General features: G+C 32.9%; 1 protein-coding gene across 1 annotated transcript in view; it reads left to right on the top strand.

The window, feature by feature from the left end:
* The window catches only part of PCCA (propionyl-CoA carboxylase subunit alpha), a 459,620-nt gene that overhangs the window by 371,110 nt on the left and 73,060 nt on the right, over nucleotides 1-15,450 (top strand). Inside the window, exon 21 of the mRNA XM_051984074.1 lies at nucleotides 10,539-10,592. Within this exon, the coding sequence (XP_051840034.1) occupies nucleotides 10,539-10,592 (54 nt within the window). The remainder of the gene's footprint in view (nucleotides 1-10,538; nucleotides 10,593-15,450) is intronic.

The raw sequence follows: 15,450 nt of genomic DNA on the forward strand, positions 1-15,450 counted from the left end.
AAGCCTTTATTTTATGGATCTGAAGTGTCATTCTTATTGTTTATGTAGAGCCTTCCATTCTCATGGTTCTTTTTGGTGTCATTTTTCTTTTATTTTTTAATTTTTTATTATAGCTTTATTTACAAAACATATGCATGGGTAATTTTTCAACACTGACCCTTGCAAAATCTTCTGTTCCAAATTTTCCCCTCTTTCCTCCTTCTTCCTACCCCCTCTTCTAGATGGCAGGTACTCCAATATATGTTAAATATGTTAAAATATATGTTAAATCTAATATATGTATACATATTTATACAGTTATTTTGCTGCACAAGAAAAATTGAATCTAGAAAGAAAGAAAAAACCTGAGAAGGAAAATAAAAATGCAAGCAAACAATAACAGAGAGTGAGAATGCTATGTTGTGATCCACACTCAGTTCCCATGGTCCTCTCTTTGGGTGTATATGACTTTCTTCATCACTGAACAATAGGAACTGATTTGAATCATCTCATTCTTGAAGAGAGCCACGTCCATCAGAATTGGTCATTGTATAGTCTTGTTGTTGCCGTGTATAATGATCTCCTGGTTCTGCTCATTTCACTTAGTATCAGTTCATGTAAGTCTCTCCAGGCCTTTCTGAAATCATCCTGCTGGTCATTTCTTTTCTTTTTTTTTTTTTTAATAGCTTTTTATTTCCAAGTTATACTCATGGGTAATTTTACAGCATTGACAATTGCAAAACCTTTTGTTCTAATTTTTCCTTCCTCCCCCCTCTTTTCCCCCTCCCCCCATGACAGATTGGCCAATACATGTTAAATATGTTCAAGTGTAAGTTAAATACAATGTATGTATACATGTCCAAACAGTTATTTTGCTGTACAAAAAGAATCAGACTTTAAAATAGCATACAATTAGCCTGTGAAGGAAATAAAAAATGCAGGCAGACAAGAATAGAGGGATTGGGAATTCTATGTAGTGGTTCATAGTCATCTCCCAGAGTTCTTTTGCTAGGTGTCTGCTGGTCATTTCTTACAGAACAATAATAATCCATAATATTCACATACCATAACTTATTCACCTATTCTCCAGCTGATGGGCATCCACTCAGTTTCCAGTTTTCTGGCCACTACAAAAAGGGCTGCTACAAACATTTTTGCACATATGGGTCCTTTTCCCTCCTTTAAGATGTAGCCCAATTGTAACACTTCTGGATCAAAGGCTATGCATAGTTGATAAATTTTTGGAGCATAGTTCCAAATTGCTCTCCAGAATAGTTTGATTTGTTCACAGTTGCTTTTTTCAAGTTCATTTGTGACTAATGGAGAAAGCTATAATATTCCAGGTATACTCTTAATTTCTTTGAGAGCTTAGAAGCAAAACTATCACAGGCATTGGTACTAAGAAATAGAGACTCAAATTTGGGAAAATATACTTTTTCAAATAAATTCCCCTACCCTCATTTGCTTTCTCTTTGCAACAGCTGAGCTGTACAAAACTGACAATATCATCTGATGGTTGGTACAGCAACCTACAGAACATCTAACCTGGGTGGGGAGGAAATGTCTAGCCTTCAGACTGTATGAGAGCATGACATTATTTGATAAAATAACCAAGGATGAGTGAAAGCTAGACATAGCAACTTCCCACTGCTTGAGTTCTCTAAGTTGAAAATTTTATATGGCCTGAATGTTAATTTTATAACATTTTCTGGCTTCTGGCAGAAAAAGTTTCTCACCCCTTATCTAACAAAATATCTCTTTCTTAATGCTTCTTTTCTTCTGCCTATTTGACAGTTTTACCTGTGAAATTTGATGTGATCTAAAGATTAAACCTGTTTTCTACCTTTTTTAATCATTTAAAAGTATGCAAGAACTTAAAAATATATTGTGTTCAATAGATAAAATTTCAGAAATTCTGATAAAATTATATGTTTTATCAAACTACAATCCTAGAGTTTGGGTACTATCAAATAAGTAAATCAGTATGTTTTGTTTTGCTTTTAACTAATATTGGATTGAGTCCTTGAAAAAAGACTTTAAATTCTGCCTTCAGATAACTCAGATAGTTTTTCATTTGGTATAATGTCTTCTGGGATTTTATATATACATATATATATATATATTTGGTTAGTTATTTACTTACTGAATTTTCATTTTACACACACACACACACACACACACACACACACACACGCACACACACACATATATTTGGTTAGTTATTTACTTACTGAATTTTCATTTTACACGGTCACATTGTTTGAACATTTGTAAGCAGAGCAGAATAACTGCCATTGGTCTGTTTCTTTGTGTGGTGTGATTTCTTCTCTCCACCTGCTCACAGCAGGTTGTCCACAGGCCTGAGGAGTATCTAAACATTTTTGAAAATATCTTGAGATCCTGCTAAGGTCTAACAATTTGCGCATTTGTGTGATGCTGCTTTTAATATAGTGTACCTGAGAGAAATTTTCTGTTTTCTTTTTTAATTTGTGTGTTATTCTTGTTTAAATACATTTTCAAGCAAAGATAACCCCCAAAACATTTTTTTTCGCTTGTAGCACTATTGCATCCTATATTGAATAGGTCATTGATACCCAACTAAGTGGAACTAATTTTCTGTGTTAAAGTAGAAAAATTTGAAATAGTGTCACATAAACCTCTTGTCATTTAGTGCAAAATACAGGATTAAATATATTCCTGAAATAATTGTAGTATTGAACAGATTATGACAATTCAATATATTTAGTGGAACAGTGTTATAGAAAGCTCTACACAAAGAAACTTATAGAGGCATCCAGACATAGGGAGGCACATGTCTCTTTTTTAATATTATTTAGCTATCTTTATGTGGTCAGAGAGAAAGAATATATACAAAATACTAGAATTTTATTATTCTTTTAATTTGTTTCTTTTCATTTTTTTATTTTGCAAATTATAGAGTATAATTTTTTTACACATAAAATTATATAAACAATGTTGTAAGTGTAAAGGTAAAAACTAATCATGCAAAATGTATGTTTCATTGCAGAATTCATTACAGAATTACAAAAATGAATTTTTGCTCTTAAGTGGACAACAGAAAGGGGAATGGTCTTTGTAGTACTCATCGTATACCTTAAATCTGAAAATAAACATTTAAAAAAAAAAAAACTCTTCTCTCTTCTTTGCAAATAATTAGACATTAATTCTTGCTATATCCATGTGATTACTCTTCAGTTATCACATGCAATATGAAACCATCTATTAAGATGTATAGTATATGTAAATATATAACTTAGACTAAGTAGAGACTTGTATTGTTTTTCCTGAGGAGGTAGGAAATGAAAGAATAATTGTTAACTATCTCCTTTTCACTTTCCTGAAAACATCAATTACAAGTTACAAATCTCAGAAATAAGCCCACCAGTAGAACAGAAATAACTCCTTTTACTATGCTTCAAAAAAAAATCTAATCACATTTAACAGCTGAGTTTTATTTACAGCTGTAATTTGAAACATTAATTATGATAATGTGCTTGCTGCTATTATAATCTGGTTCCAGAAAGCTTCTTAGTTTTCTTTTTGGATTTTAAAAACATGTTTTAAGATTTAGCATTGCTTTTATATATGCTGAAGGGAGAAATGTGTCCTTTCTTTTTCTCTCCCACAGTATTTACTAGAGGACTAAATGTTGTGGTTTCATGCAGACAGATTTTGAATAGCATAAATACTGATTGTGGTCAGTTCTGTAGGTAGTGCAGGCAGCTGCACTGGTGACTGATAAGAAAGCTAGGATACTACTGGCCTTTAAAATACAACATTAAATAAGGACACATGGAAAAGTAGGAATGTATTACTATTTCTTCCTGATACTGTTTAGGTGCATTACTTTTAAAGGTACATTTGTCCTTGATTTGACTATGTTCTAAAGAAGTTCTTTGTTCACTCATGACCTAGAGCCTTGGCTAATTTTATTTTGACTTTCCTACTTTAATGTCTTTCCATTAATCACATTTGTCTTCTAAAAATATTACCTTAACTAAAGAAATTCAGCAAGAGAGAAGTGGATTTTTCTTTTTGATAAGAAGGGACAAACCCACACACATATCTGTATATACTTTTATACACATACAGGAAAGGGAAATTTAAAACTGAAAATGAAATGTTCTCAAAAGAAAGGCTACCAATGTGGGTAGAGCATAATTTGTGATAAAAGTTCTTAATTTTTTTCTGTTTGCCATTTGCTGTTATCGAATGATCTGGTCTTGCTTATCTTGGCACATACTAGACTTATTGTGGGTTTTGGATACTTTGTTCTTTGCACTTTCCAAAACTGTTTATCGTAGACTGTGTGGGAAAAGTGTATATTCCTGTTTCCTTCCTAAAAAAATAAATGTCAGGTTTTATAGGAAATTTTATTTCCTTTATTTTCCATTCTCTTAATCATTATTGTTAAAATATGTCAGACTTTGGTACATGTGAGTGAACAGGTTTTGCTGATGTTTATGACTTATAAATGATAAAAGTCTAGTAGGGATGAACATATGAAAAATCTAATAAAAATCAGAATGTAATGAAAAAGAGCTAATCACAGCTTATTAATGGCTAATATTATTGCATACTTTCTATAGCATTAATGCAACATACCTTTTAAAAATCTATTGATTTTAGGGCAGCTAGATGGTGCAGTGGATTGAGCACCAGCTTTTAAGTCAAGATGGCTTGAGTTCAAATCTGGTCACAAGTCCTAGCTGTGTGACCCTTGGGCAAGTCACTTGACCCCAATTGTCTCAGCCTTCCTTCCCCCCCCCAAAAAAAAAAAATCTTTTGATTTCAGTATATTTGTATGGGGCAGGAGGCATCTGGAGTTGTGATTTCATCTTGAGAATTCTCTAGTGAGGAAATGCCATCTCTCATCCATAACTTTTTTGTCGCTTAAAAGCCCTAATAAAGTTATCTGTGTCACAACAAGGTTAATCAGTAATAGGAATGTATATTTTCAGCTAAGTGTCATGTTTTTTATTCACTATGTCACACAATCCTCTCATTCATGCAATTGATATGCTGTAAAATCATGTGTACATTCTAAATATTCTAAGAATACTATTGTACTTAACATGGACATTGTAGATCATAGCTCTAGAGCTATAAGGGGCCTTAGGACCATGTAGCCTAATGCTCCCCAAATGAAGTGATTTACTCAGTCATGACTAAAAGAGAAAATCATAATTTTTCTCATAACATTAATATATTTAAACTTTTAAATATTTATAGCTTACAAGTGCTTATAAAGCATTTGTAGTCTGATATAGTAGTTTTATTTTCAGTTAGTGAAACTGGTATTAATTTGCTTTTTTTTTTTTTTTTTTTTTTTTTTTTTTTTGCCAAAGAATCAAATATTGTAAAATGAAACAAGGACAAGTGATAGTTGGTATTCCGTAAATAGAATCCCAAGCACAGTGTTTTGACCATATCATTCTTTTCATTATTCTAATGCTTTGCTTTAGTCTAAGGGTAATAGAAAACGGATATAGTAACTTGCATAGCTTACATGCTAGAATAGAAATCCATAATGGAATGCCCTATAATTTCCTTAAGTCACTTGTTTGAACTCTGAATTTTTATAGCTTTGTTTCAAATTGTAGAAAGAACACTTCTTCTTCTAAAGTAAGAGGACCTGGATTTAAACACCATCTTTTGAAGCTTAATGCCTGGGTGATCTCAGATAACTCCCTTAACATCCCTCAGCTTCAGTTTCTCTATCTGTAAAATAGAATGTTTGGACTAAATGACCTATGCAGTCTCTTAGAAGTTCTAGATTTATTATTCCATGAATTTATGACTGTTTTAAAGTCATGATGGGATTATGAAGAGAACCCCAAAGACTTGGATCAGGATTTCATCTCTCTTATTTCCTAATTATGTGAGTTTGAGCAATGCATTGTCATATCAAGGAATTTTATCCTGTTTTTAAAATTAATTTTCATCTCTTCTTTACTAATATGTATGTACACAGATTAATCAGGAATGATTTCCACATAAATAAAAGTTAAGTCCTGCTTAAAAATGTATCATTTTTTGTTATTTTTTAAAGTGCTTGTGATGCCCAGTGCTTTTTGATTCTTGAGTAAAATTTTCATGTTTTATAGGATAGCTTCTTAGGAAAATTGCATTCCTAAACGTTTACACTCCCTGTACTCATACTACTTTCTAACTTTTTTCAACATTTTCACCTTTGCCCAGCTTCACTATCATATGTCAAAGAATATAATTATTTTATTTGTAGGATGCATTTAAATTTTAATGAATTTATATATAAAATTTTATTGATCTTATTTTTATATTACATATTTTCCAAATATATCCATCTTTTTGCACCCAAAGAACTATCCCTTATAATAATGAATAAAAGAAAAGAAGAAAAACTTCTTTAAGCAGAGCCTATTATTATCTACCTTTGAATTCAACAATATTTCTGCAAAGACTGAAAGGGAGATGCATTTTCTCAGCTGTTTTCTGGGTCCACTTTTGGTCATTATGATTATATATGGGTTTCAGTTTTAAGGTTTTTCTTCCTATCTATATTTTTTTTTAACTCATTTTCTATCTTGTTTTCCTACTTCTGGTTGCTTTGTTCTGCCTCAGAAGAAAACTTTCCCTAACTTTTTTTCCTCCAAAATTCTTAATGTTCATAATTTCTTATGATTCAATAATATGCCATTATATTTGTGTGCTACAGTTTGTTTACTTATTCCCCCATGGATAGGCATCTATCTTGTTTCTAGTTCTTTGTTGCTATAATAAAGTATAGCTATGAATATTTTAGTACATATGGGATCTTTTATTTTGTCTTTATAGATAGAATGTTTGATATGAATCAGAAAGAACCAACTCTATATCTTACCTCAGACTTTTTTTACCTCTAAGATTTTTAACAAATCATTTCATCCCTCTCAGTTTCATATTCCTCAAAAAAGGGTCATGATAGAACCTATCTGTTGTGAAGCTCAGATGAGATAATCTGCATAAAGGGCTTTGCAGACCTTAAAGGGTTATGTATTAACTGCTCTTGCTTTCACTAATATACTACTGTGTGCCTAGTTGTTTAATCATTGACTCAAAAGATATTAACAATTTTTGTCACTAAGTAAAATTCTGAATTATTTTCCAAATGTTCAGACCAATTGACAGCTAGACCAATGTGTCTGTTTCTCTGTAGTCCCTCCAATAAAAACTTTTAGCATCTTTTGTCATTTGGCAGCGATAGGCAGGATAGATGAATCCATGAAAAAATATTCATTTGGTGACTAATATAGTAGTGATGTATGTATTTGATTTCTGTGAAGGTACAAAAAAAAAGGATTTAAAGACCCTTAGCTTAAGGAGCTTACTTTATATAGGGTAAGACAACATACAAACATATGAATATATGTATTCAAATAAATACAAGGTAATCTGGGGAGGGTACTAACAGTTTGGAGCATTAGAAAGATTTTGTGTGGATAATTTGTAGGTATTTGAGCTGAACTTTAAAAGAATTTTAAAATTCTAAAAAATGGAAGTGAAGAGGGAATGCATGTCAGAGAGTAGAGGTAGTCTGTGTAAATAAGAGATGAAATGATATATCTGAACAAAAGTAAGTCCAGTTTGGATAGGCTATAAAGTATATGAATGAGAAGGATGTATAATAAGCTTGAAATATATATTGGAGTCATATAAATCATATTAAGGATTTAAATGCCAAATTAAAAGAATTTGTGTAGTTGATCCTTGAGGCAGTAGGGAACTCCTAGAGTTTATTTATCTGATGAGTGACATGGTCCAACCTGTTCTTTAGGAATGTCACTTTGATACCTCTGTGAATGTTAGATGAGGGGAGAGGCTAGATGTAGGAAGATTGATTAATAAACTTGTAAGATATTCTAGGCAAAAAGTGATAAGAGGCTGAAGAGATGGAAGAGGTGATTATGTATGGAAAGAAAAGTGGATGGATACCAGAAATTATCTGGAAGGAGAAACAATAAGTAGATAATTGTTTGTATATGAGGGAGAGTGAGGGAAGAGTAAAAAAATTCCCAAGGTTTTGAACCTGAATAACCAGGACAGTGGTACCTGTAACTGAATGAAGGGACATTTGGATAAAGGATTCTGAGAACTGAGTATGTTCTTTCAACATGTCAAATACTGTATGTTGAAACAGAACTTATCTTTCCTACCAAATCATCTCCAAATTCACATTTCACTCTTATTGTTCATCATAGTCCTAGTCAATCACGACCACAGCCTCAGTGTTATCCCTGACTCTTTACTTTTATGCTATATATCTAATTCATTCCCAAATCTTGTTTCTACCTTCTGTATGTTTGCTTCCCTTGCATAGTTGTCACCTTGGTTCATGTCCTCATAACTCTTGCCAAAATTATTCCTTCTTCTTTAAAATATTTTATGTAAATATGGAAATAACATATTTACATTTTAAAATGATTTTTAACATTTGTTTTTTGTTTTAAAGTTTTGACTATCAAATCCTATCCCTTCCTCACCATACTCTTCCCTGACATTTAATTTAATACAGGTAATAACATGTGCAATCATGGAAAACATTTCCATATTAGTCATTTTACACAAGAAGAATTGAACAAAAAAATGAAAGAAAATGAAAAATATGATTCAATCTGTTTTCAGATAATATTAGTTCTTTCTCTGGAGGTGGACAGTAGATTTCATTACAAATCCTTTGGGATTGTATTGGATCATTGTATGGCTAAGGATAGTTTGTCATTTACAGTTTTTCATCATACAGTATTGTTGTTACTGTTGTTCAACATTTTCATGGTTCAGCTCACTTCATCTTGTTTCAGTTTATCTAAGTTTTTCTGAAATCATCCTGCTTGTCATTTCTAATAGGACAGTAATATTCCATCCTGACCATATACCACAACTTCTTCAGCTATTCCCCAATTGATGGGCATTCAGTTTCCTCATTTTCCAATTCTTAGTCACTTAGAGAGCTGATATAAATTTTTTTGTACAATTAGGTTCTCTCTTTCCCAACCTTTTCATTTCTTTGGGATATAGATTTAGCAGTTATATTGCTAGATCAAAGGATTATGCACAATTTTATAGCTCTTTGGTTATAATTCCAATTGCAGTAACCTTACATCTACCTTGTTTTGTTTCTTTCAAGACCATCTTCTACTCAGCTAACAAGGTGATTTTTATAAAATATATGACTAGCCATTGACTCCCTTGTTCAATAATTTCAGTAGTTCCTCATTTACTTTGTAATCAAATTTAAATTTCTCTCTTTGGTATGAATATTCTTAATAACCTGTTAGATAGCCTTTTGGATTCTTATAGTATAATTACTTCCAGAGTCTATAATGCAAATTATACTAGTTTCCTTGCTATTCATTATATACAATTCTTAGTTTTCTTTCTCTGTGCCTTGGTATAGATTGTCCCTATTCCAGGAATGTTCTGGTCTCTTACCTCTGCCTCTTGGTTTCCCTGGCTTTTTTCAAGACTCGGCTCATTCCATTTTCTGCAAGAGACCTTCTTCAGAAATGCATTTCTTTGCCACTCCCTTAATGTTTTTTTTTTCTCAAATTATCTTTCATTTATTCTGTTATATCTTGTATGTACCAAATCATGTTAATTCTCCCGACTACTCTTCTTGTCAAAAAGGACTGTTTTTGGCTTTCTTTGTATCTCCAACATTTAACATCAATTAATAAAGGTCTGTTGCCTAACTCCATTATATTAAGGTCAAGATTTCAATAGGAAATGAAGAACTGGAGTTTAAAAGAGAAATGAGAATTGTCTATAAAGATTTTGTTATAGAGAGAGTTACCTACATAGAGACAATCATTAAATTCACAGAAAGTATGAATGCCTAACATTTATATAATGCATTAAGATTGCAAGGTTGTTTGTATACACTATCTCATCTGATCCTCTTAATAACCTTGTAAAAGAGATGTTATTATTATTATTTCTATTTTTTAAATGAAACAACTGAGGCTGAGTGGTTTGATGACTTGTGAAGGGGCACAGGTAATAGTTATTTGAGGCTATAATCAAACCAATATCTTTGGGTTCCAAGTCCAATGTTCCATGAAATGAATCACCTAAATACTTAGGAAGTACTAGTCATCTTTTTTCCAGGATCATATTAGGAATATTAAAATTAAATAAGCTGTTACTTGCAATTGTTTCTCCCAATGCCATTTGTAGATACTCTGAACTTAACCAAAACTTAGTTTTCAAGAGTTGGTTGGTATTAAAATAGTACCAATTCAGGAAATGGAAGTTAGCTAGGTGTCCAAAATAGCTAGCCTAGAAGTCCAAAGTAGACTATTTTAAACAATGCTTCTCCTATGCTAAAATCCAGGCAGAATAAATAAATACTTTCTTTGAAATAATTAATAATATATTTACATGAAATACATTTTATTTTCATTAAGTGAATTATCTTCTCAGAATGTTTTCTTTTTACGTAAATGTTTTCTTTTCATTGTTTTAACTAGATGTGTACTGAGAGAGGCTACTGATGCACTATTATATCTCTTTTGTTTCAGTGTCTTTCTCGAGAAGCAGGTGGACAAATGAGCATTCAGTTTCTTGGTACAGTGGTAAGTATGGAAGAATTACTTTCATTTATATTTTTAAATATACAAATTAAGAACAGGTTCTATTAAATATTATATATGGGGAGATAGAAGTATAGATGAGGAGTATACATAAACTGGCCTTTACCAGGTTTTTCTTTTACCTTTGAAATTATATGAATGCATATTTGAAAGAAATTTCATTGTGGTCATTACTGGGTCAAAATAAATTGCAAAATTGGTTTACTCAGTATGGTAATTTCTCGTATTTGTTGTCTTTTTGTCTTCCTCTAATCAAACTTATCAAGGGATGGAGGGTGCAGGAGGAGGATATTGGGGGACAAATAAAGAGAAAGAGAGAAAACACATACGTATGTTTACAATGTTAACATTGTTATAACAGGAAATATCAATTTCTTAATTTTCCTAGTTTTTTTCCATGTTTCTCCATGTTTCTCTTTTACTGAATTTTAAAGGCATCATTTAGCATACACCTTAATTTTTGAAGGGAAGTTAGGGAAGAAATTAGAAATTATTAGAAATTATTTGGATTTTTAAACTTCATTCATTTTTAATTAGTTGTTAAGCCTTTATTTTATTTATCTAGTAGTACCAAAAGGCCAACTTTCCAAGGTAATCTTAGTTATCTTATTAAGGATAAAAACTCAATATATTACTAAGCATAATAACTTAGTTATTTGTGAAAATTATGACATATATCCACTTGTGATACCAGAAAGCAGTCCTGCTCTTTAGAGGAAGTAAATGGAATAATATTACTCCCTATTCGACTCTATCCTTAGGGAAAGGTAACAGTATCAGTTGTATCTTTCATAACATAAAACTATTTTCCACCAACAAAATATTTTTGCTTATTTATTATCTTATTTAGAGTTCACAACAGTGATGTGAGGTTGTTATACATATGATACAAAAAGAGGAACCGTAAACCTCAGAAAGAATCTGTGATTTGCTTGAGTAGACATGGCCAGTGGGTGGCAGAGCTGAAACTAGAATACTGATTGATGCTTCTTGGTGTAGTACATCAGACTTACTGCCTTCTGCCTTGGTGGTTAGAAAATAGTGATACTGACTAGGACCTGAGCAATTTGGAACATTATACATAACTCTCCACTCTTTTACTTTTGTGTTCTTTTCAACCTTTCCCTACTAAAGGCTTTTCTGTCTATAAGTTTTGCCTATAAAGCAAAATCAAGAACATGTAGGTACTTACAAGAAAAGAGAAAAAACAAGTTTCCACAAATATTTATTGGTGATATTCAAAATATAATAAATGACAATTGAGTATCATTGTTTTATTGTGCAGATTTATTATATGAAAAATGAAATTCTTTTTTTGGGAGATAACATTTTGCTTACTTGAGATCTATTGTTCCCTGTCATCACAACCTATTGCAAATTTTCATCTGTTAATGTTAATCTGTAATGAGATCCTAATTATTTCATCTTTGAAAATGTCTTTTCACAGATATTAACATCAGACCAAAAGTAAATGATTTTAATTGAACATATTCATAAGTTAAAAGATATATAAAATTCTATTAGCTTCTTTTCTTGATAGCTGTCTTTTTTTTTTCCTTTGAGGCAATGAGGTTAAATGACTTATCCACAGTCACATCGCTAGTAATTGTCAAGTGACTGTGACCAGGTTTGAACTCATGTCCTTCTGACTACAGAGCTAGTGTCTATCAACTGTGCCATTTGGTTGCCCCATAGTTTTCTTTTAATATGTCACTAAATTATAGATTTATTACTTCAAAATTGAAGGTTAGGTATAGAAGCTTCTCACTTGTACTTATTTTGAAATTTGTTACTTAAATGTCTTTTGTACTTGTGTCAAAAAAGGCTTTTAGAACTATAGTTTGAACTTGGAAACTGTCAGCTGCAAATATGTGAGGAAAGGTGATCTTGCTTTTTTTTGGTTTTAATTTTTGACAACATGTGAAGTATATAAAAGCAGCTTGACACTACTTGGGATTTAAGCATTGCTAATTATTGTTGAATTGAATTCCTGCATATATGCTATTTTGCCTTGTAATTTTAAACAAAATTCATTAAGAAACAAGTCTAGAGGTGTTCAATAATTTCCAGAGTGTTCAATAATAATAGTTGAGGATTGTTCTTCTTAACTCAGACCTGAAGTCAAAATAACACAATAAAACATTTCTCTCTTCTTTTTTTAATTTTATTTTTATATGATAAGTGTATACCAGAATTTTTTTAAAAAATGATGTCTGAGTATGGCAAAAGGAATGATACTCAAAGAACTGTTGAGTTATAATAGCATCCTTGTGATTTACAGAATCCCAAGCAACAATGCTGATTATTGAGGGTGCTCCCTATAGACTATTAAAACTAGTCAGCTCTGGTGTTTGTTGTACCATGAAAACAAACATAGACAAGACATAGATGAATTTGCCTGTGTTCCAGTAAGATTTTGTTTTCAACATATAAAACCTATTCTTGGCTTGTAGACTATTCAAAGATAGGGGACAGAAAAATTCAGACCATGGCTTATAGTTTCCCTCCTCTGCTAAAATGATCACTGATTCTTTCCCCCACCCCCTTATCCTTTTACCTGAATACCAATCCTGACATCTTTTTTGCCTTATTTTGACATTGTGAAGATTGCTAAGACAACTATTTTAAATATTTGGAAGGGAGGTAGGAGTAGGGAAATACAGTAGAGAAATACTACTTTATAATAAAAAGGTTTATTGACAGTTTGGTTATGTTTGATAACAGCATTTCGTGTGCATGTGTATGTGTGAGTGTGTGAGTGACAGAGAGAGAGGAAAGGGGGAGGGAAAGAGACAGAGAGAGAGAGAGAGAGAGAGAGAGAAGGATAGGACAGAGAAAGAAGGAGAGAGATTTTACATTTTCTAATAACTTTAAAGTGTGGCCTGGTGGTTAGGAAGATCTGCTACTTTTTGACTGTGTGGCTTTGGCCATGTCACTTACCTTTCAAGGCCCTAAGCATCTATCTAAGGATTTATGTTGGAGAGAAATCTGCATTGATTGGGAAGGTTTTCTCTTCCCAAGAGTTGCCTATAATCCCTATCCTTAATTTATTGAATCCTTAGGGATTCTCCTTCCTCACACCTGAGTTGTAGCTACTTATCTCATGAAATGTTTCCTGATTTTTGCCTTCCTTATTCCTGTTGTTAATGCTCTCTCCCTCCTCAAATTATCTTATAAGTGGCAAAGTCATATGCCCATTAAAGTTGCAGGATCAAGTTTAGAATCCATTTTTCCTGATAGATTCATTGTCCTTTGTTGGTTTGTTTTGCTGCCCACCTAATCCTGGGAATATCCCCTTTGAAAGGCCCTATCTCTCTCTCCCATAAGTTAGGGCCATTTCCCCTTCCTAAAAGGGGACAAAGCTGCTTTACGGATGACATTGGTCTATGAGGCTAAGGCTCAAGCTGTATCTTCCTAAATCTAGCTGTCTGGAGTCTCTGGCCTTTTTGAGCTCCAGTTTACCTAGAGGCATGAAAAAGTTTGGATTTGAGGTGCTTCTAATTTGGAGGATGTCCCAATATTACCTATCATCACATCTTACTTTGTTAAATTTCCATATGGAGTTGATAGGAATTGAGGGAACTCATTTGCTTAAGTTAAATGCTGGAAGATCTTTGTTGAAAGTCCCTTTTGTCCTATGACTAAGGAAAGCTTTTGTTAACTGTGGAATAAATTACACATATCTCATTACACACCTACTTTCATATGCCCCTCTTTGCACAGTTGGATCAGTTTCAAGGGCTTCTCTAGGTGGGATGGCATTAACTCAGAACACTAGTCTAGGTCTTTCTCCTTCCATCTGTCACTTGGGTATTCATGTTAACTAGCCAGACAGTTAATCAAATACCATAACAAATAAAATGAAAAGAGAAGATTCCTCTCATGTATACTATGTATGTGTTAAATTTTAGAGCTGAAAGGGGCCTCAGGGGTCTTTTAATCTAATCCCTTCATTTTACATAAGAAGAACCTGAGATTAGAGAGGTTGTCACTTGCCTAAGGGTAAAATGGAAAGCCGCAGACCTGTGACTTGAACCCAGAGCTTCTGGCTGGGAAGCCAGCTTGATGTTTCTGCTGCACCAGTCTCCTCAGTTATCACCCTATTTGGGAAGAGTACAAATATAGAAAATCTGTGTCTGGTCCATACCATTCAGGAAATATTCACAGAGGAAGCAAAGGAACAAGCGTTTGTTTAGCACCTACCATGCTAATAAGCTCATTATATTATATATATGTGTGTGTGTGTGTGTGTGTGTGTGTGTGTGTGTGTGTGTATAATTATAATTTAATACATTGAATTATAAATTTTTATTATTAAAATATCATTATAAATATTATTCTCACTTGATCCTTACAATAACTCTTTAAGGTATGTGTTGTTATCCCCATTTTACAGTTGAGAAAACTGAGGAAGACAGAGTTACATTTGAACTCAATTTCTTCCTGACTCTAGGTTCAGCACTTATCAGTAGGAACATACATAGGCAACATATGTGAATAGGGTATATGTATGGCCACAGCAACTCATACCTCTAAAGCTGAGGGGCTGTTACTGCCCTCTGAGAGCATTGTCTCTCTTGTTCTCGCAGTTTCTCCAGATTGCACCATCTTTGCTGTGCATTTTTTTGTCGGTTGTTGCAGGGAATCTCCCCTGCGTCCATGATCTCAGAGCTGCTTCTGGACTACATTGTAGCACACTGGGCCTCATTGTAGCAACTGTGAAACCAAGAAGGCGGCTCGTTGGGTTAGGTGACCTCTAAAGTTCTTCCCAGCTGTGCATCTTAGAGTGCACAGAGTGGTGTTGAAGCTCCCATCTGCATGGTCTGCAGTGACTAGAAAA

The sequence above is a fragment of the Antechinus flavipes genome, chromosome 3 (assembly GCF_016432865.1).
Source record: "Antechinus flavipes isolate AdamAnt ecotype Samford, QLD, Australia chromosome 3, AdamAnt_v2, whole genome shotgun sequence".
In the NCBI taxonomy this organism is placed as follows: domain Eukaryota; kingdom Metazoa; phylum Chordata; class Mammalia; order Dasyuromorphia; family Dasyuridae; genus Antechinus; species Antechinus flavipes.